Source organism: Lytechinus variegatus, chromosome 7 (assembly GCF_018143015.1).
Source record: "Lytechinus variegatus isolate NC3 chromosome 7, Lvar_3.0, whole genome shotgun sequence".
Classification (NCBI taxonomy): Eukaryota; Metazoa; Echinodermata; class Echinoidea; order Temnopleuroida; family Toxopneustidae; genus Lytechinus; species Lytechinus variegatus.
This window is the reverse complement of record NC_054746.1, coordinates 3,844,173-3,868,212: the sequence shown is the minus strand read 5'-3', so window position 1 is coordinate 3,868,212 and position 24,040 is coordinate 3,844,173. Positions and strand designations below refer to the sequence as shown.

The window sequence follows — 24,040 nt, the reverse complement described above, 5'->3', positions numbered from 1 at the left end:
TCGCGTATTTCGCGGCAAGATCGGCGAGCGCGAATTCATGAGCATCTAACGTTTTGGCACAGAGATCGCATAATTTGATCTACAGAGGGCTTTTGGTTGAAACGTAAATTGCTTTTGCTGTTTGATTGGTGAGTGTTTAGATCTGTTTAGTTTTGGAGAAGACGTTGGGTCAATCGCCCATGTTTGTTGATTGAGAAAGCATGATTGCTTGAAAGCAAGCAACCAGAGGACCGATGGCTTAAAGGGGAATCCAACCCAAATAAAAACTTGTTTTTATAAGGAAAAGGAAAATCAGACAAGTTGTTAGGTGAAAGTTCGACCAATATTGGACAAACAACAAGAAAGTTATGAATTTTTAAAAGTTGTAAATATTGGTAATCACTATACCCATGGAGACTTCAAATTGGCAGCATATGGGATGTCATAGTGATGTAAGGGCAAGGACTACTCTTCCATATACTCCAATACATATTAAGGCTAAAATGTAATTTTCCCCAAAAGTTTTATTTAAAATCACATTTTTCTTTCATGAGGACATAAAACAATATACTACCTGGGCTATATTTAGATTTCTGCCCCAGGGGAATGGGTACTTAAGAGAAAACCACAAATCCCTGATAATAAAGTACATGGCCTATGGGAAAGTTGTCCTTGCCACTTGTCATGATTTACTTACCCAGTTGCCAATTTGAAATCTTCATAGTATTAGTGATTTCAATCGTAAAGCAGCTATAACTTTCTTATTGCTTGTCCGATTTCTTTCAAACTTTCACCATTCTTTTTAATTCATTTTTCTTCTTCCTAACACAACATTTTGTGGCCAAGGCTGGATTCCCCTTTAAGGTCTTCTCCGAAAAACCTGGTACTGAGGATTAATGCCTTACCCTTACCAAAGGGCATGCTCCCGGTGATCAGTTCAATTAAGGATTCGGTAATGTTTTGGTGACAAGTGGATTGATGAAAATTTGGTTGATAAAATGGAATTACTCACACATATGTCTTGGTGACAAAGAGTTTTTTTTCTATTTAATCGGAATCGTCTAAAAAAAGGTAACCTAATGGTATCGGCATTCATTGAAATTGATTACTGCTTTATTTCTTTTACCTTTCCAAAGTCACTAGGGTATTTAATTGGATTTATGACAGAATGTATAATACCGGCTTACATTGTGAAATTTGAATTTTGACATGTGAAGGTATCAGATCCGATTTGCGAGACGTGACATAATTCATTGATGAAGGTGTATATTACTATTCTATGTTCAGTCATCACGAAGTTTACTTCAAGTTGAAATATTCAATCGTTTTAGTTCATACCTTTTGCTTTTATGTATAAGTGTCCTGGAAGCTGGTGACAGAGAAACTGGTAACCAATATATTCTTTCTATATTCAAATTGGTGACAAATCATTTTTTTTATTACATGTTGCATGAATAATATTGCACTATTTACAAGGAACTAATTCGAATAGCTGTTAACAAGATCTTATATATGTTCATCTCAAAAAGCATGAGATTGACCAGGGTGATTGGCAGAACTATCTGACTTGTTACAATAAGGTATATACATCAAGAAAGCGTTGTCAAGTTGATGACAAAACAGAATTATTATTATTATCAATACTGAATCCTTTTTCCACATACCATTAAAATTGATGATTTTGTTTGATATTTTAAACCTTGTCTCCTGGTATCTCATTGAAGGTCACCAACTCTGGCACGTTTTGGGGGTTTTTTTTCTTAACTTGATCAAGTCGTAGGACATTTCTGGTAAAGCAAATTAACTTGCCCCAAAGATCAAATTACCTTGAAGTTGTAGTCACAGGACACTCATGGTTTTGGAAGCAAATTGACTTGCCCCAAAGACTCCATCTTGAAGTTGATTTGGATGAAATTTTACAGATATTAAACCTCCCCCCTTGCCCTACAGAACACTCTTAACTATTTTACTTGTATGATTATGACAGATACTCACTTGACGTAATCACGACTCTTCTTGTTCAAACTGTAGTTGGTCAAATGCATGCACGTGTTCTTTATTGTCTTATTGTTCTGTTGGTATTGCACAGTAGCGAACCTAAAACAAACGGTGTTAGGAAGAAAAATGCATTATCTGGATTAGTAATAAATAAATAATATAGGATTTGTATAGCGCATGTATCCACCTTGCTAGGTGCTCAAGGTGCTCCTATATTATCCTGGCTAAGCTAGTCCACCCGTTCTGGTGCACACAGCTTTTTGAGGAATTACTTCCTGCCGGTACCCATTTGCCTCACCTGGGTCGAGTGAAGCAGATAATGTCACAAAATGGGAACTTTTAAAATCCATAACTTTCTGTGATATCCCCACTTGTTCTTTTGTATTTCATTATATGAATTTAGGTTTATTCAAAAAAAATTTACCAAGAACTAAAACAATTGAATTGACACTGATTAAGTTCATTAGTTATTTATTGCCGCAAATTATTTCATCATAAAGGAGACGCATTATTAACATGTGTATGAAAAAATGACACATTTTTTATTTCATGTAATAACATAAGAAAAAGAAAAGTGGAGATGTGACATCATCAGCCCACCTAATGAATATTCATGACGATGTGCATATAACTGTTTTCACAAAATATTGATAAATTTTAAAATTCAATAACTTTGTTATTTGTAATCCGATTTTGATGAAATTTTCAGCATTATGCTCTGTAAATTTTACTCAATTTATTTAGATATATTTTCAGCCCGGACCATCCCTTTAAATATCTTATTCTCATCTGATATTGCGAGAGAACACCTTACCTGGTCAAGCCTTCTTCATAGAGGTATATACGAAGAGGGTCATATGAAGTCACTGCTACATAAAGCCTCAGGTCAAACTTGAAACCTACATGGATGATAACAAAACAAATATTTACTGCACAACCAGATAAAAAACATTGAGGAATTATCATTTAATCATTCCATAATACATACAGCATTAAGAAACCCTTCAATATACTACCTCAAAAGCATTTTCATCACTATTTTTTCAAAATTCCTGTGTGGTTGAAAACCAAATACAAATGAGAAGTGATACTTACCATCAATGAGTAGAGGGTTGTTGAGGTATCGACACACAACATAAGCTGCATCTAATGGTACATTCTGAGGCTGTTGACAAAGTTTGGAAATCATTTGATAAATCACACGTTATACAATCCTACAAAACATCGCAGAGCAGGTTCTTCTACACTGAAATAGACCTAACTGTGTAAAATCATAAAGCCAAAGCTTAACAATCAATGAAAAAGATCGCCTACACAGACACACACATGGGAGAGTGTATTATTTTTATACGGACATTACACTTGACCAGAATGCAATGCTTATGTCGCTAACTTCTCAGCATTTCTACATTTTTTTGCCATAAGCACATATTTTTTCAAAACACAAATTCTTTAATAATAGTGGACATTTTATTGAATCATGTTCATACTCTTTCAGGTCATGATCACAGTTCCATGAAATTAGCCCTGCTGACAATTGCTTCACTCTGAATTCCACACACTAATCGGATGACCAACTTCAACCCTGGGTTTAACACCATTCCTTACCCTAAACCTTAGATAAAACCCTATTGCAACCGTAACCCTACATCTTAGACAAAATTAAGCCCGGAGCAATTGTCGCCGGAGCAAATCTTGTTTTAGTCATCCATTACCACAGGTGAGTAACTTACACTATTGACAAGGAAGATTCCCCTTCCTCTGGATGAAGCTACTGGTTTAACAATCCACGTTCCTCTTTCTTTGTTATGTGCAGCTAGCAAAGATAGAAATGATTAAGTGTTTACAATATTACCAAATGAGAGATTGGATAGTATTGAAGAGCAATTTACAGTGTGCTCAAAAGTTTGCGAACCCCACCACAAAAATGCTCTCCATGCCGAGCGTTGAATGTAGGCAACAACACTGCAATGTTCGGCGAACCCAGAGAAACAAACTTTATTGAGTGTCATACTTTATCACCGGTCTTTAGTATGGCAGAACTTTCATTCTTTTTCTGGTGGGGTTCGCTAACTCTTAAGCACCATTGTATACATACTGCATAGAACATGGCAAACTGTTTTGTAATATACATATACAAGTATATATCTACAAACATATTGCAAAACAGTATACATAATACATTGTTCATACATTTTGAATACTGATAGTTTTATCAGTTTGACAAGGTAGAAATTAGAAAGTACTTCAATTTTGTAAATTTTGCAAAAAGTATACATCAAGATGGATATTTTCATGTCTCTTGCCACGTAAAATTTATAAGAATAAAACCAATAGAAAGGAAACTACTTTTAGAGTGTAACACATCAACAAGTGATATGTTTCATACAAAAGAAGAAACATACCCACTAAGTCATCAAACTCCGAAGGAGTGCAGAAGGTTTGCGGCAAGAAATCAAAATGGCGGGCACCCTGCAAGGAGCAACACAAGATACAAAGTCTCAAAATTAATACCAACTTGAAAAAAAGATGTTAGAGCCATTACATCAGACCTGCCAACCTTCTACAACCAAAAAAGTATTCTTAAAAGGAAAGAAAGGTATATTTTTGACAAAAAAGAGTACTCTTAAAACTGTACCTCAACATAACAATTGCCAGCCTGTGGTAGTGAGATCGGTGAAAAAACATGTGAAATGACTATGCTTGAAACTTGATAATGCACCCTTTGAAACATGTGCTCGTAGGCAAGAATTAACTCGTTCTTTTCTTCATTTAAACAAGTAACTGGCCCGACAGTTACTTTTACCAGTCTGGGACTGTCCGACCGGCGCTAGTGTCACGCACTGTGTGTAATACATACTCCATGATCAGAAAAAAAAGGGTAACAAATAATACAAAAAGAGTATTGGTGTATTTATAGCAAAAAAGAGGAACAAATACTCTAAAAAGGGAACGGTCGACATGTCTGTTATATGGATCTTTTTTTAGATACTGATATTAACCCTTTGCCCAGTTTGTTCAACTGGAGTCACATACAGGGGGCTGTCAACTTCGACTAAAGTCACATTTCATTCTCAATACACACAGATTGGATTAAGTCTATTGTTCATACACACATACAAAATAGTGATGCATGCATCGCATTGTACTGTGTGAACACAAAGCTTTTCTTTACAATAAACCAATCAAAAGCAATTGTGAGCTGGATTAGCATAGTCCATGCTAAACCCCGCTTAAGGTTGCACCTTGAATTAATGTGGCACAGGATTAATTCTGTAGGTGGAGGGCAAAGAGTTAAGGTAATAATTATCATTAAAGATATTAATTTTTCTTTCAAATTGCATTTTTGGGGGAATTCTAAACATACATACAAAATTGATTAATTCAACATCCAATGAAAACTTCAGAATGAGTTTATTATCAAACTCATATAAGGTTAATACCACTAATCATGGTTTTAGAGAATATCTTGGAGAACAAACTTAATGAATAAATGACCTTTGCATTTTATGAAAGAAATTCTGATAGTTCATACCTTTGCATGTTGCATACGTTGAAAGTTTTTGTACAATCTGTCTTTTCTAGTAATTTCATAGGACCTGGTATTGAAAAGAAAAACAAATTTAATGAAATTAATACTAAAGAAATAACAATACAGATAAGGGATTGAAATTCCCAGAAAGATACACAAATATAAAGACTGAAATTATAACATTTTATGACAATATCAAAACTTTATACTTTATCAAAGGAAGAGCATTTTTACAATGAAGTCCTAAAAGAGACTATGAATTTTAATGTAGCCACCATTAAGTAAATAATCAGTATAAGCATAAATACAGATATATAAATCTTTGGTGCAATTAAAAATATCTATCTCTTTTAATAGAGAAGGGGGCTCTAAAGAAGCTCTAACAAGATTACTTTCAATAGGTAATGCAATGAGCGAAATGTGCTGCTATGTCAGTAAATACATCTTTTGTGAGGCTAACTTGAAACTTGAAGTCCTGACCCCCCCCCCCCCCCCCCGTAAAGAATTGCATGAAATATAGCAGCCAAACAAAATTGGCCCACAAGATTACCTTGGAAAATGGTTGATTTTCTGAAAGTCAGTAAAGCTTCTCAACGTGTATGGTTTAACATGAGAACCAATCCACATCAAGTTGAAATCAGAGCTGTTCGGATGAACCTGAATATACATACATATATATATATATATATATATATATATAAAAAGAAATACATTGCTGATTGAAAACACGTGACAAATAAAAAATCAATACCATGAACATAAAATGGCAAAGGTTTGAAGTTAAGCCTCTACTAATTCAAAGTTTTTTTTTAGGATGGGTCAATGAAAAGTGAAAGAAAATTATTCATTTTTAATCAAATACGACTCTACATTTTCAAGGATGCATAAATATCCATTATAAAATCACATTTGAAATAGAAAAATATATATCAATACTTTTCAAGTATTCCAAAGAAAGAAAGAAAGAAGGAAGGAAGGAAGGAAGAAATAAAGAAAGAAAGAAAGAAAGAAAGAAAAAAACAAACAAACAAAGGAAGGAAGGAAAACAAAGAAAGAGAAGATGAAGGTGTTGAAATGCAATTTACCCATGTTTACGAATAAAGTCTATCTTGTATGATAGAATCTATTGTCAATAAAAAAAAATTCTACTTCATACCAACTTGTACATTCAATTCCAATTCATTTAATTTCTCCCAACTTCAAAGTTCAATCCCATCTAATATTCATAATTACAACCACTGAAGAAATAAAAGTGCATTGTCTGGTATCCATAGCAACACCACAAACTAACCTCATGAAACCCATGTTTGTGTAGAAGCTGTCTGATCACTCTGCAGTCTGTACGAACTATCTTATAGGCAAGATGGTGCTTTTCTGTGTAGATGTATGGATTAAAAAAGAACAAACCATTCTAGAAGTTAATATCAAAATAATGAATAAATATACTTTTATGCATGAAAATATGTATCTTATTCCATAAGGTAATTCTAGTTCATACTACATGCTTTTTGGTTCACCTGTAAATGTCTGAATGAGTTGAATGATTTGAATGTCTCAATGATTTGAATACATTTATCCATTGACTTGATGTATACATGAACATGTTGATGATGACAGTTTTGATAATTTCAGAGTATTTCAACTTGAACTTTATTTTGAAAAAAAAAATCTTTATTTTGTGGTCCCATACATAAGGTGGTACATTTTTGTTCATAAAACATTTAATACACGGTAAAATGCCATATTAACAACAATGTTATTTTTGTACATATACATGTAGGTTATGTATCATACTAAGCACACAAATCCAAATGATTTCAAAAGAATTTTTCAGAAGTTTAGAATCTCACAATGCCCAATACACAGAGCTGCCAACCTCAAAAAGAAAATTTCAGTATTTCGGTGAGGCAATCAGTATTTAAAAAAAAATACCATAGGACCACACATACAACTAAAACTTTAGAAATCAGTATTTTAAATGAAACAATCAGTATTCTTTTCATTTTTCAGTACTAAATACTGAAAATCAGTACTACTTGGCAGCTCTGAATACATGAATGATATCTTGTACTTGCCCTAATCACCTTTCTAAAAAAAAATCTCATGATTTTTTTAACAATAACATTTATCACATATATGTTGCAAACCTGAAAAAACACCATTGCACAAGTCTATCACACAAACAGCTTTATATGTGGTTTAGGAGATCTAATTACAATATGGTATCTTTTTAATGAAGCTTTCACTAGGCATCACGGTCTGAATAGGATCTGACCAAGGAAGAGTTTGGACACTACAGGTGAACAATGGACTCTTTGCAGTAGCAGGGTACAGAACAAAGGACAGGTGGTGTCCTGGAGTAGATGGTTTGGAGCCACAATCCAATGTCAATAGATTCATTGATTACATTAGCTATTAGTAACAACAATGCACTTCAAGGATGCCTGCTCGATGAAGTGAGCTCATTTGTTGATGCACTGTACAATAACACATGAAGTTACGTGTATGTACTGTACCTACTATTATTAGGCGTCATCAATATCCATCTTATTAAATCTGTTAGATCTCTTGAGGAGATGAATACAATTATCATTCTGAAATTTACATATGAAATTTACTACCAAAAAGGAAAAATGTCTCAATCTCATTAAGGTGGGTTCCAAACTTTGCTCAGTTAAAATGCAAATCAGATCGCTTTAGAAAAAGTGCAATACCATATTTCATTGATTTACTAAATTCTAAATAAATTTTTCTTTTCATACCCTTGAAATCAACTCAAATGTTTGCCATTGTTTTAGTCTCCATTTCAATCCAATTGATATTTGAATTTTCAATTGTCTAATATTCATCACTTTTTAATATTGTATTTCTTTTTTCATTCTATTTTATTATATTTAATGAATTTTTATGTACACTAGCTCTTTGAAATTTATTTGTTATCCATGTACATTGTAAATTGTAATTGTTTGCTTTTAATTTATCCATGGCTTGTGAACGTTTTATTGTAAACATGTAAATTTCAGCCTTCTGGCTTTGTAACATGTATTGTTTTTTATACGAAATAAACCATGATTGAATTAAATAAATTGAATTGAAATATACTCAATTTATAATTTTAAACATATAAATGTAGGTTAGTGTTCAAAGTAGCATTGTACACATGTACTTTGCATTCGAGATCAGTAAAAGCCAATGGTAGACTATTGATGTAAATTACAAACATCTGGGATTTTAAAGAAAATAGGGGGAAAAAAAGAATAGCAAGTGACATCTCACCTCCTGTTGCATATAGTCGCTTGACTTTGGTGAAATTACACTCAGGTCTGAACACCAACACAGGAAGATTCTTCTTTGGCCCACACCACATTACATTCTCAAGCTTTTCTCTATTTACAATAAGAAAAAAATATGAAAGTGGATTGTGAGACTACAGTATGGACATAATGGAAACAACCAGGGCCTGTATTCTGAAGTCAAGTTTAACTTAAACTCAGGTTTAAAATTGTGGCTTAAGTATGGGAAGCCAAAAGAATAAATTGTTTTTAAAATAATTTGAACGCTTTTAGGTTTACTGTACTCTTTCCTGATCCATCGATGGTAAAGACAATAATCTATTTATACTTCCTAGACAATTATGAATGTTTTGAGAGCCAAATGAGCTGAAATATGATATATATATTAGTGATTTATGTAACATTTGGCTATCCATACTTAAACCACAACTTTAAACCAGAGTTTAAGTTAAACCTGCTATCAGAATACGACATCTCGCTTTCACCTCTGGTGGGCGAGACAAAAACTCTTGTTACCATGGCAACAATGTCTCCGCCCACGCCAAAATCAATAGGCGGCTTTGCTTTACCATAATGGACCTTCATGCCACACCACAGCATAAGCTAAACTAGCACACCAATGATGTGGAGCTCATCCCGCATCTCGCAACACAATTTTAATTTCAGCCCAGTTGACACTATAGTGAATCATATTGGTGACATAAATTGGAATGTAGAATTGAAATTGATGAAGAAATGACATAAAAGCATTTTTTTGTGATCTATGAATAAATTTCATATGAATTAAGTATTAATTATTATCTAGTCAAAGTTTCTTAACTCTGTGTAGAACCTTGGTGAACCTAATGTAGCTCTCAGATGGAACAAAAATAACCAAAATCAATCAACAAATAAGTAAGCAATTTTTGTGAGTTTTGAAAATATATGAATAAATAGCAGATTCAATGAGTTTCAAAATTCTATGTTTAAATTTTGTATCACCACCTCGAGCTATCATATAAAGCAAACAAAACTGAAATTGATCAACAAATGAAGAAGAAAAAACATTTTTTATGATTTATGAATAAATTTTGCATAAATTAGAATAAATAATTTTCCAGACAAAATTTCAAAATTTTGAGTACAAGTTTGGTGAACCTCATGCAGCTCTACCAGATGGAAGAAAAAAATCAAAATCTGTCAACAAATAAAGAAGAAGAATTTTCTGTGATTTCTGAATAAATTTTGCATAAATTGACATAAAATTTTCAAAATTCTGTGTAGAAGTTTGGTGGGCCTCATGGAGTTCTACCGGACGGAAGAAAAAATATCAAAGTCTGTCAACAAATAGAAAAGAGGCATTTTCTGTGATTTCTGAATAAATTTTGCATAAATTAGCATAAGTAATTTTGTACTGAAAATTACAAAATTCTGTGTACAAGATTGGTGAACCTCATGAAGCTCTACCAGATGGAAGAAAAAAAATCAAAATCGGTCAACAAATAAAGAAGCATTTTATGTGAATTTTTAAAAATATGCATAAATCAATTTCGCATAAATTAGCATAAAAATTGTTCTGGTCAAAATGTCAAAATTCTGTGTAGAAGATTGGTGAACCTCATGAAGCTATACCACATGGAAGCAAAAAATTCAAGATCGGTCAACAAATAAAGAAGTAGCATTTTTTGTCAATTTCGAAAAATGTGCATAAATTAGCATATTTAATGAATTTCAAAATTCTATGTAGAAGTTTTGAATGCCCCACCTAGTGCTATCATATAAAGCAAACACAATTGAAATCGGACTTGAAATGGCGAAGTAGTAGCATTTTAAATTGTAGACGGATGACAGACGACGGACGCCACGCCACGGCATAAGGTCATCTTGCCCTTCCGGCCGGATGAGCTAAAAATCTAATGCATGTAGATCTCTAGCTATATTCAAAAGACACTTAGGATACAATTACCTAAATCTTAGCTTCAATAAGTGAAGCATTCAAGGTATTACATCATGGACGTCAGTACAAAACAGTTTTATCTACCTTTGTAAATTACCATAATACATGGAAATTTAATGAGCAATTGTAATCTAAAACTTCTTAAGATTGCCATGAAAGAGCCATCCTGTGTTCTTCTTCACTTCTTCCAAAATGATTAAGATAAATACATTTTTCTAATTCTTAATGGAGAAAGAAACCTTTGGAATAAGATAGCTTGTGTGAAAACAGAAAAATCAAAGAATCAGATCAACCATCGTCAACGAAAGTTTGAGAAAAATCGGACAAATAATGAGAAATCAATGAGCATTTGAATAATGCGATAACTAATTCTATGGAGATCCTCACATTGGCAATGCAACAAAGATGTGTGATGTCAACAACTCTCCCCATTACTTTATTATATATTTCACTTAAACTGCCTCTTTTATCACATCTTATCAGTAGATCATGTGTTCTTTTTTTAGGAGGGTATGTAATATAGACTAAAAAAAATACAACATGGATAAAGAGTTTGTATCACCTTAAGAAAAAGCAAAAATAGACATATTGGGAGTATTTTATAGTCCATCAAAGGGAAAGTTGTTCACATGTGACATCACACATCCTTGTCGCATTGCCAGTGAGAGGATCTCCATAGCATTAGTGATTGCAATAATCAAATGCTTGTAACTTTTGCATTATTTGTCAGATTTTTCTCAAACTTTCTTTGTTCTTATTCTTTGATTTATCTGTTTCGACACAAGCCTATTTGTTCCCAAGGTTTCGCATCTCTTTAAGGTACATGATGACATGTACTTACCCTGATCTCCCGTCATCATCATCGTTATCGTCATCATCCTCGCTCTCCTCTTCACTCTCATCATTGCCTGTGTCAGCATCATTTGAGGAGTTCCCACTGTCATAGGAATCTTTATCATCTGTGTCACTGCTCCCGCATGTGACATCTGAATCATAATCATCATCATTATCAGATGATACACTGGATGCCATGTTAATTCAAAGTGCCTAGTCCATTAGTGCAAAAAAGGAGTGTACAGCTGTATTATCTGTTTATAGAAAGAAGAAAAGAAACAGTTTAAAAGTATATACAGAAGAAAAGAATAACAACAATAATGATACAACGTTTAATACAATGTTTTTTATGAGCTGTACCGGGTATGTCATCAACCCACCACCAATTAGTACCAATGGTCTGAAGATGGTGTACATGTATAACATATTTATCAATTATTACCATAAATTACTGCCAGACATGACATTCTTTCACATTCCTATAATAAGAATTTATATCAAAGAACATTACAAATACCGGTAGGAAATGTACTACTACAATGTATATCACATACTTTTCACTTATTTGCAACAAAACTGACGATTGATTAAACTGATAAACCCAGGGTGACAAGATGTTCTGAGTCCTGTACAACCCAGCAAGGGATGCTTCAGGGCGAACATTTGTTGTCATATGCAGAGTACACGGTAGTGTTGCAAGAAACTTCTGATTGATTACAAGGCAATTTTAAGGTTAAAAAATCAGTTAAAAATCATGTATTTGTAGTATTGCAAATCTGCAATTGATTGATAGTCTGATTCTTGCATCATCTAGGCCTACATGTACACCTATAATTTTTCATTTTAAGAGCTATCAATGACACCAAATTTATTGATATTTGATTTTCATTTTTTTCCACATACCGTACCTAGACTCTACATATTGTAGGTAGGTGTGAATGCCGCCGCATCGCAAGTGCTGGTTTTGGCTGCACTGGCCGTGCCCAGTTTTGCTGCAAGTGGCATTGCTTCCGTCAGGCTCTCCTCGAAAATGGAGTTAACTGAGCATGCGCACATAGTGGCATGCGATCTTATGCCTTTTTTCATGTAAGTTTAAATACTCGCCTGTGAAGTATGGATTTCGCCACTTGAAAGTTCATCAAATTTTGGGCTGCATAAATGATCAAAATTTTGTGATGGTCAGTAGAAACACAAGGATACCTAGTCTTTGTGTTACTATTGATCTGCAAAATATTAAAAAGATGAACCATTTCTATCAACACACAGGCCAGATATAAGAGTTGCAAGCTACCCTTGTCACCGCCGGTCTCTCGGCAGTTGAGCTGCCCGATGCGGTGGGCTGGGTGATGGGAGCGGTCAATAGCGAATTATTCATGCTGGATTGAACTGGATCTTAAATTGTTTGTTACTTGATAATCTTGTGCCTTTTTCTGAAAATTTCTGTCATTATGCCGTAGATTATTATTCTGATATTGATTTTAATACATACATTTTGTCACAAAAATATATTTTCCTCCCAAGTTTATGTTACTCAAGAGACAAGGTGGTTGATTGTTCAATCATGTTTCATCATTTGGAAACTGGGTTTGCTTTTGAAAGTGGAATATCAATTTTGACTTTTTAAAAATTAAAATGCAAATCTATAGTTTTTTTTTCCTTTTGTAGAAAAAAATATATACTGTATGGAAACTTTTCAATCATGTGTCATTATTTGGGGACTGGATTTGCTTTTAAAAGGGGAATATCGTAAATGTTACTTTTTATAAATGCAAAAATTAAGAAAATAAATGAAAATTCAGAGGAAAGAATATTTCATTTCCACATGGGTCAAAGTCCTGTATTTATTGATCATTTTTTCTATTTTATTTTTTCTATTTTATTGATTTTATTCTTTTTTTTCTTTTCTATTTTTTTCATGAGGGGTGCAGGTGGGGGTTGTGTATTATAACTGGAAAATGGGGATGGAATTTGTACAAGTTTTTGTGTCACTTGTGTTTCTCTTGTTTTGAGTATTTGTCTGAAGCTTTGATGTCTGTTTTTGTTGTTGTTTAGAGCTTTGATATCTGTTTTTTTTTAAGATAAAGACCACTTGTTTCCTTTTCTTTTGTCAACTAATAATTTGGTGCCTTTCAAGTTTATAAATGGGGAGATTGGTAAGTTTGGATCATAAAGTTCTTTTCCACAAATTCGTGCCGATTCAGTTGTTTTGTTTCATCAGGGCGCGACAAACCCGCTTGCCCGGGGCAAGTGAAAATGACGTGCGGGCAAGCACTTCTCAAAGTCAATTGCCCGATCGGGCAAGTGGTTGTTGGGTCTTTTTTTCTGTACCGTACCTCGTTTTTCCATAAATCATCCAAAATCCACACTCAAAATCATGAATAAGCCTTAAAAAATAGCGAGTCGCGTAGTTTCAAATTCCGAAATTGCGTTATTTTTTCTGTACCACGTATTTCCATACACATGGTACCAGGTATGAAAAAAATCAACGCAATGTCCGGGAAACAGTTGAATGTAGTATAGGGGTCCATTATGAATACCACCATGTGCAATTTCTAATGCACATTTTCCCCCTTCCGATATCACAATTCTGTGATAAAAGAATTAGAATTACACAGGAAATAAATCACAGAGTCGAGTAACCTCGCGTTGGTGAGTTGTCATTCGGCTTTGCTTTTCAAAACGGCCTATTAACATCCAAAATAACTTGCCGTATTTGTTAATTATAACTTAAAATTCATTTGTTTCCCTTTTTGAGGGGATTAGGTAAATATCAGACAATAAATCATCAAACAAAGCTCCATTTTACAAGGCCGGCGGGAGGCTCACGCACGTGCGCATACTAGCTAGCCAGTCTGAGCTCTGTCTCTCTGCCAGAGCTCTGGGGGACAATTCGCTCAGTAAAGGCCTCAAATATGGTGATTTTCTGTTTCAGACAGAGTTTACATTTCGGGTATATTATTCAAAACTTCCAATAAAGTTTGATGATTTCTTCAATGTCATGTATATTTAAGTTATTAATGAATACATTCTCACCGAATTTAGACTCCCCCATAGAGAAATGCAATTTTCGTAGAAGTCTGCGTTTTCAAAGAACTTCAGGAAAAGTTAGGGTATGTGGGCCTTTATTACATGGCCGAGTACAGGTTATTGTACTGGAATAGGCGAAGTAGAAATTAGATATTGAATTCATTTATATCAAAGTTCAACTCACAGTCACACCCACACAAACACACGCACACACACCCACACCCAAGATTCTAAGCATATAGTGAAAAAATTACTTAAAAATCATACAATATTAAACAATGTTAGTAATAATTCATTAATAAGTGAACAGGTATTCCTCAAAATAGAAAAAAAGTAGCATGTGAAAACATGTAGATAAAAATTATTGACAGAGTGCAACATCATAAAATGATGAAGTAAAGACTTGATGGTTTCCAACTAATTAAGAGCTGAACAATAAAGAGCTGAACATTTTTCACTGGCTTTCTTTATAGTTTCCAACTACGGTAAATGAAAGCAATTCTAAGGAAATATGGTAAGCAGGTAGCCATTTCGTGGATTTAAAGATGCAAAATATGAAATATTAGCAACTTTTGTTGAAGGGTTTTTTAAAACCTTAAATGCCCATAAAATATCGATTTTTTTTTCTCCAAAATAAACGTTAAGACTCAAGCCTACGTTGCTGAAAATATCCTTTTTAATGTGTTCTTTTATACTGGACATGATTCTCAATTGTTATTTTGTATACCTTAATAAAAATAATAGTGCCGTCATAATGAAAAAAATATTTTAAAAATCGGGCAAGCAGTTTTTTCTATCGGGCAAGCAAATTTTTTCATCACTTGCCCAACAGGGCAAGTGACGAAAAAAAATTTTGTAGAGGCCTGTTTCATAATAGTATGGAAGTATATGTCCAGTGATTTCACTCAAGAATCTGAATTTATTTCTCTTTAAAAAAAAGGGAGCTCAAACAGGGCCTTCGTAGTATGTATACAATTACAAAATCTAAGAAATGCATTGAAAACTGATAAAATATATCAAAGCTTAATTTTCATGTATCCTTCTTTATTTCCTTTTTATGAATAACAATGCTACATACATATTTAAAACTCAGCTGCTCATCCCTCATAAAAAATTATCATCAAATGCCTGGTCTTTTAAATCAAAAGCTACATATTTCATGTATAACAAATTGTTGAAACAATAAAATACATAAGGAATTGAAGAAACAATCAAATACATCAGAAAACAGCACAGGATACAAAGTACAAAAGGAATGATGATTTTCATACTGGTACATCAAAAAGATCCTGTAAATACGTGTACATGTATACAATACTGAAGTTTAAAAAAAGCTTGTAATTTATATCTGAAAAACAAAGAAATACCGGTACATTAGAAATTACAAAAACAATACTCCCAAAAAATTCATGAACAAAATTACATGTACCTTCACATGATGCTATTTTGATGCCAAATGAATTATAATACATTATGATCTATCATAATCACCTTCATTTTTTTTTGGCAAAAAAAGTAGGCAAGTAATTATTATTTTGCATAATTAATTAGAATCAATTAGAAGAAATTATTGTACACACAATTAGAAAAAAAATTACAAAGTTACACGATTACACATCAATTGAGCTTTCTTTCACTGATACCAAATTGTGTGTGTGTGTGTGTATTTGAGTTTTGTCAGACGTGTATCAATCAGATATGATTATTTACGTCTGGGACCGACCTTTAACATCACCATTCGAAAGACGTGACCAGGGCTCGAACCTCGGACCCTCTGCATCAATTTGTAACTTCCCCACAGCTTGGATTACAGGCGCACGCCACAACACCCAGTTTACTTTTAAGGGCTCAAAAACAAAGAATTTAGAGCCTGCTGGAGACTTGGGTTCGAAATGGTCACAAAATGATCATAAAATAGTGACAAAAATTGATTATGTATTCCATTGAGTTTACATTAAGACAATGGCAACAAAATTGGATGAATATATTAAATATATATAATTAAATTGAAATAACTTTATAATTCCTTGATGAATATTAGAGTTCTTTGTATCAATTGAAAGGTCTTTTTAAGAGCCTTAAAATGACACCAAATTTGTTGATAAGTGATAATTTTCAATTTTTTTGGTCACATATAATGGTGGTCTCCAAGTCTGTACACCTGACAATTTGAGTTAATATAAATTTCTTTTTATTTCACAAAATCTTTCGTATAATGTTCCTTATATTATTATGAATTAAGTGTACCAAATATCTTGTACAAATTTGAAAGAAAAAAAGAATTTTCGTGGAAAAAACCTTGGGCAGTCATTTTCAGAATGAAAAAAAAAGGTACCCAATGTACATGTATGCACACCCATTCACTCTGCACACGAATGTTTGGGGATTTTGATGAAAAAGGCTTCATTTTTAGGCCGTCACATGAAGTGCCCAAAGTTCATTATTTTTCCACCATTTAGGTCAGATTTTTAAATGAATATCTGTCTTTGTACTGCGATCCCACTTCTGGTGTCCATAACACACGACTTCTATGGCTTGACTTTTCTGTGTGCGGCAGTATACAAATAATGCATGCAGCCGAGTGCGTGAGTGGAAATGCAGAGCACGCAAGGTTTCTTTACTAGGTGCCGCACTGTGCACGTGCCGCTGGCAGCGAGTGCCCAGTGTGTTATATCATAACCTTGTAGAATGAGTGGAAGAAACCCACTCACACATTGTACGAGGTTAGTATGTACTAACCTCGTACAATAGACCGTGTTTGACCCTGGATTTTGAAGTAGTCGGCAAACATCGCTTCATTGCTGAAGTAATATTTGACGAAACTCCTTCTCGCTACGCACCTGGGCTCTTGCTGGTAAGTAGCAATGGGGGTAACAAATAGGAAATTATTTCAAAATCATAATCATTAAAAAAAAGCAAATTTCGCTTAAGTCGGCCTCGAAAGTCGAAAGCTTGTCTCTTCCACGGAAATACAAGGAAGCCCATTGGTGGGGCTAATAATTTCACAACCTTGATTCAGCTCCTCGGTAATTTTATAACTGTATAGAATTCTTTGAATGCGCAATCCTTATAATTAATTTACTAATTATGAGCATCAATGAATGAAATACCTTCAAAAACATAAATAAAGATTATTATTGGTGATGATAACACTTATTTGCAATGAATTAAAAAGATGACTAATAAAAAAAATGAAAATAATATACGTGCCTGGAAAGAAACCAGCAGTACAAGCTTTAACGAACGTCAATAATACGTATACGGTATCCCAAAGTCTATACAATGAAAAGATTGGACACTTCACGGACTTCGCGTAATGCCTTGCGTCGATTTGCGTGTAGAAGTAGTGTAGGTGCCTAGTCTTTCCCTTGTCGTGTCTTTGATATGAATATAAATCGCGCGCCCTCTTTAGGCGAAAATTGATATCCGCGCTGAGCAGATTTCATCTCCGTAAAATCTTCACTAAACATGTACATGTAGATCAAGAAAATATACATGTTTTTAAAAGAAACTTCAAGGAGAAGTCACGGAAGGATCTAAATGATTCGGTAAGTGTCATAGCAGAATGTGATATATAAAATTTTAAGTAATATTTTATGTGGGCAAAAGCCCAGCAAACTTTAACTGTGTCGTGTGTGTCGCGTGCATACGACTGATATTCCTTCGCACGCGAGATGCTTTGAACCCATGGGTGCAAGAAACCTAGACCAAAAGCTTCGGTCTCTGTTTTGTTGGTTGTTCAGCTGAACTTCGTTCGCTTCACTCACCAAATACAGAGACCGAAGTTCTAGCGCGATCTGTACAGGGGACTCAATGGTCATATGTTTATGTACTTAAGATCGGATAAAACGGGGAAGTGAATTTGCGCGACAGCCGAGGTAAGTCACTGTTTTTGTTCCTTTTAACTTCATTTTTCTCTGTTTTTTGGCAATTGATGCCAAGAGGGAATATAAATTTGCACTCTGGTCACTATAATTTTCAAAATTTTTATTCATTAAAGACAAAAATTGAAAAGCCCCGAAGGGGGGATTTTGCATTGCAAGTCCCCTAATGGTGGCTGCGCTTCTTGCAGCCACCATTAGGTCTACAAGAAACCCACTCATGGTTTCAAATCGTCTCGTGTGTGAAGGATTCATATGCACCTGGTGCACGCGAATCTTTCACACCATTTTTACTAAAATAACTATGACTTTACATCATAGCTATGACTTATAATTTTTCTATAACACTTACCGAACCATATGGATCGTTTGTTGAATTCTCTTTGTTGTTTGTTTTAATAAAATAAGAGCAATTTTCGTGATCTTCACGTAGATGCCTCTTGATATTATTCACCAAGCCGGTAGGCACTTAAGAACCAAGTTTGAAAGGATACTCGTAAAATTATGTCACTCTCGCCGATGAATATTCATTAGATCGTGGTCGTGCGTGTTCAATACACACCGAGTGCATGCATGCAGAGAGTTTGTATTGAACACGCACGACCAGGATCTAATGAATATTCATCGCGAGAGTGACATAATTTTACGAGTGTCCTTTCAAACTTGGTTCTTAAGTGCCTACCGTACCTTTGTTTACGGTGTTGCAAGCTAGCTGCATTCTAGGCGATCAGCATTATTTTATTTTCAATCCACTTTCATCATCATCTTGTCAAAAGATGGCGTACTTTACCAATAAGTATATACATGAGATGCAACCTGTTGATTTTTGGTACAATTTCCTATTACGCGCTGACGACTTGAATTGAGAATGTTCGATACGAAAAATTGCTTTTCGATTGTTGTTTGCGTACTTTCCACCGCAGTATTAAGGACGGATCGAACGGAGTATCCTGGTTGAGACTTGGAGGTAAGCGATAAAAACAGTTTTATAAATAATTTCCAATTCATTTTTTTTAAAAAAACTAAAACTATTAAAAAGAAATCATTAGTGGAGAAATACTGAAACGTTTGGCGTTTTTTATTCCCTCACATTCGTGTGATGAATGAAAACGTCAAAGTCCACTATGAAACCACATGCGTTGTGCGAGGTTAGTATGCAACATCCGCCACTGCTACATCCTAGGATGTTGCATGGCGCTCCTATTATTAAACTCACTAAATCCATGCTACAGAAACTCGACAAAGCCCAATTGCATCTATTTAAGAGGGTTCTTGGAGTCCCAATAACAGCGGCGGACGAGATTGTATATCTTCTCACCAACCTCTTGCCTCTCTCCATCCAGATAGATCTCGATAGATTGCTCCTTTTCGGCCAACTCTCCAATCTGGACCACAACCGCTTCGAATACCGGACATTTCTGGCAGCTCTCGGAGCATGGACTCCAACTATCCAAGTCATCCAGGATACGTTGAGAAAGTATGACCTCCCTGATCTTCACAGTACTATCTTGAAACCACTTCCTTACTCCACCTTTAAGAAATTGATTAAGTACAAGATCTACACTGCCGTCAATGATCTCGTTGCCCAGGGCATCCGTGTGAAGTCAACTCTCAAGTTCTGGATTGATCACATACCACCCTCAGTTAATCTCCTTTATCCGAAGTCCTCACATTCTCCTGTAATCCGTTTCGCACTCATTGTGAGAGCCCAGCTACTCTCATCCACATATCTCACTCACTGTCGCCTCCACACATTGGGAAAGTCCTCCACTCGTACCTGCCCCCTTTGCGACTCATATGATGAGACAGTTGAACATTTTGTTGGATCTTGCTCCGCTCTTGACCACCTCCGCCAAGACTTCATACTCAGAGTAAAGGAGTGTCTCACTGACTTCCCACTTTATCTAGACGTGTATACTGCTGATGACCCACACCAATTCACCTGTGCTACCTTATTAACCCATCAACCTGGTCTCCCATCCGAAGTCAATAACTGTCTGCTCCTTAAATCTCTCTTTTTTCTACATAAAATGCATGGCTACCGTTCCAACCTGTTGCTGAACCTGTGATTTACCTGACTGGGAATTGTTCTATTTGAATCTTAGAATCTCCAGAACAGTGGAGGGATCACCTAAGAGAGAGTTGTGTGAGTGCAAGAAACCAAGCTTTCTCTGCATTTACTTTTACGCACGACACAGCAAGTGCATTATTTGTTTTATAAAATAGCAACACAGAAACAAATTCTAAAAAAGTTACAATACAGTTTTATTGGACTTTTCCCGGGACTTCTACCGCAGGCAGTGGCACTGGTTTGCTTGAGCGTTAACGCATTTTTATTGTGCACCTTTTGCACTGCCGTGCAGTGCACCAAAAAAGTTGGAACTTGGATGTCATGTGATGCATATTGGCCAATCGCGATGCTTGAAATAATACACCTATTTTATAACATGTATTGACTATTGTAATGAACCCTCGAGTGTACACTACAGACAGTGTGTGACTGTGTCACGACACTTGTTCACTGCTACCATCTGGCCTGTGGAGAATCTACAGGTAGGACTATGGTATGCCAATGCTGTATAGAGCACACACCTTAAAAAATCATTAAAATATCACTTTTGTGACCAAAATTACTAATTTCCATACAGTTTTAATTTATTTATCGTTAGTAATGTGGGAATAATTTTTGTATTCACCAGAGCGCTCAAAAACTTGAATTTTGGGCATATTTTTGTGTACGCCCTCTATTGGTGGAAAGTAATATGGCAAGAAAATTTTCATTTTTTGATCTCTATTTTTAATTAAGAAAAAATGATATAAAGAATCAAATTTAAATAAGAGCCAAGCAGTATGAATTAACAGGTCTAATGGAAACTGTCAGTGTAAAAAAATCAAGCATTTGCCCCAAAGAAAAAGAGAAAATAAGCCAAACATTGCCACCCTTATTTTGTCACACATGGAGATATAACTGAGAACAAGGTTATATTATAACCTTGTTCATTGAATGAGTGTGTCACGATAGACCTTCGGCTTCATGATCCATCGGCATCGTGACAAGCGAGTAATTTCTGTTTCCACATTTTATTAAAATTACTATTGAGTATTGTGACCCTAATCTACCCCAGTCCCGTATCTCCCTCGTTATGCACGGACGACTTCTGGGCTCCGGCCCCGCCCGCTCCGTGTTAAATACTAGTAGGCCTAGTGGTATGGGTGGCGCGTGGCACCCGTCATCATGCCCGTGCCACCGGCCGTGGCCGTGGCGCCGTACCGCTACCGGTACCGTACACACAGCACACTGCACTCAGTACAAATTCAAATGAACAGACGCCACAAAGTCATCAACCTTTAGCTGCTCAAAACTACTTAAAAAGATTTCGATAAAAGACAATATTTTTTTAACATGATAGGTAATAGTATTATTGCCAAAATCATACCTCAGCATCACATGTTAGAATAGGAAAAAACTAAAAATCCTCGCCTTTTACTTGGCTTACAAAATTCAGAGACACAATTTGTTGTCACGGCAATTGAACAGAGCATGCGCAATTACGACAATTTGGGAATGTATGGTATCGGCAAGCAGTCATATTTACCTGACTTATTTTATTAATGCTCGATACGGAGTGTTTGAATAAAAATAATATAACGGCTGTTTTAGACTAGCCGTACGACCGCCATAGAGCAAATGCCTTTTCTTGTCTTTCCGTTAATTCCCTCAATCATTATATTGATTGTTTTGGCAACTGAATGTCAAGATTGACTTTTCTTAAAGCAGGCTTAAACCCTTAGCCTATTATGTATTCCGTTAATTGCAATTAGTAGGTCTATTTCAGATTTATTAATATACCTCTTTCCCTCTAACAGTTCAGTTCACATTAATTTTATGGATATGCATCTGAATTAGAACCTTATAGGGGAAAAAACACCAGCAGGGGAAAGACAGATAATTTTACCAATCTTATGAAAATAAGACATCACTTAAAGGGATGGTCTGGGCTAAAAATATTTATATCTTAATACATAGAGTAGAATTCACTGAGCAAAATGCCGAAAATTTCATCAAAATCGGAGAACAAATAATAAAGTTACTGAAGTTTAAATTTTGCAATATTTTGTGAAAACAGTCGTCATGGATATTCATTAGGTGGGCTGTTAATGTCACATCTCCACTTTCCGTTTTCTTATGTTATTACATAAAATCATAATTTTTTCATTATTTCATACTTGTGTGAATAATATGTCTCCCATATAATGAAATAAGTTGCAGCAATAAATATCTAATGGACCAGTTGTCAATCCAATTTTTCTAGTTCTTGGAGGAAACTTTTGAATAAACCTAATTTCATATTAGTGTAGATATGACATCATCAGCCCACCTAATGAATATTCATGACGACCTTTTTCACAAAATATTGCTAAACTTGCTGAATGATTTGATCAAAATCGAATAACGAATAAAGTTCTTGAATTTTAAAAATTTGCATTATTCTGGTGAAACAGTTCTAGGCATGTCTTTATGAATATTCATTAGGTGGGCTGATGTGAAATCAGGTTTATTAAAAAGAAAAATTCTACCAAGAACTTTACAATTGGATTGACAACTGATTAAATGCATTAGTTATATCTATTGCCGCGATTTTTTTCATCATAATGGAGATCATTTACACATTTATGAAAACATGAAAAATTTATGATTTCATGTAACTTAAGAAAAAGGGTTTGCAGCATTGTGCTGTGTATATTTTACTCTTTTTATTAAGATATAAAAATTTTCAGCCCTTTCTTCTTTCCCCTTCCTCCGTTCCTGTTTTTCTTCTTCTTTTTTTGGTTTCTTTCTTTCTTTCAAAGAATGAAGGAAACATTTTTCTTTCTGGCCTTCATTCTATCGTTCACCCTCCCTTCCAAATTTGTATATCTTTTTCACAAGTCTATTGACATTTGGCATTGGTTGACACCGGGGCGGTGAAAATTAATCGGCGCCTCTATATAATATACAACGGTGCCTGAAAACCAATCGACACGGCCGTGACTACAAGGTCAAGTCCTCCAAGAAAAATGTTTATTTGAATAGAGAAAAATGAATCCAGCATAACGCTGAAAATTTCATCAAAATCGGATGAAAAATAAGAAAGTTATTGCATTTTACAGTTTCGCTTATTTTTCTCACTAAAGAACAATATATGGACAACTCATGCGAATGAGTCGGTCGAGGATGCCTATCACTCGCTATTTCTTTTGTTTTTTTTAATTGTTTGAATTATACAATATAGGTCTTTTTCTTTTTTATACAATGAGTTAAGTTGACTGAGTATCAAACAATGCTGATTCTACATCGTTGTTTCAATTGGCAATGATGAGAAAATTAGAATATTTCATAATTCATAATAAAATACAAAAGAAATAGTGAATTGATGACTTCATCAGTCTCCTCATTTGCATATACCGACCTGGATGACTGTGCAACTGTATTGTGAAAATAAGCGAAACTTTAAAACATCTTAACTTTCTTATTTTACATCCGATTTTGATGAAATTTTCAGTATTATGTTTGTTAGAT

General features: G+C 34.7%; 1 protein-coding gene across 5 annotated transcripts in view; it reads right to left on the bottom strand.

Annotated features, from left to right (window-relative positions):
- LOC121418240 (tubulin polyglutamylase TTLL5-like) overlaps window positions 1-22,030 on the bottom strand; it is a 116,283-nt gene extending 94,253 nt beyond the window's left edge. For all 5 annotated transcript variants that reach the window (XM_041611992.1, XM_041611989.1, XM_041611993.1 and 2 more), the window contains exons 1-11: window positions 21,918-22,030; window positions 11,580-11,826; window positions 8,786-8,895; window positions 6,801-6,883; window positions 6,060-6,166; window positions 5,513-5,576; window positions 4,383-4,449; window positions 3,711-3,793; window positions 3,073-3,142; window positions 2,792-2,876; window positions 1,975-2,076 (exon numbers count right to left, since the gene is read on the bottom strand). In XM_041611992.1, coding sequence (XP_041467926.1) covers window positions 1,975-2,076; window positions 2,792-2,876; window positions 3,073-3,142; window positions 3,711-3,793; window positions 4,383-4,449; window positions 5,513-5,576; window positions 6,060-6,166; window positions 6,801-6,883; window positions 8,786-8,895; window positions 11,580-11,770 — 962 coding nt within the window. In that variant the 5' untranslated portion in view covers window positions 11,771-11,826; window positions 21,918-22,030. The remainder of the gene's footprint in view (window positions 1-1,974; window positions 2,077-2,791; window positions 2,877-3,072; window positions 3,143-3,710; window positions 3,794-4,382; window positions 4,450-5,512; window positions 5,577-6,059; window positions 6,167-6,800; window positions 6,884-8,785; window positions 8,896-11,579; window positions 11,827-21,917) is intronic.
- Window positions 22,031-24,040: the final 2,010 nt, after the last annotated feature.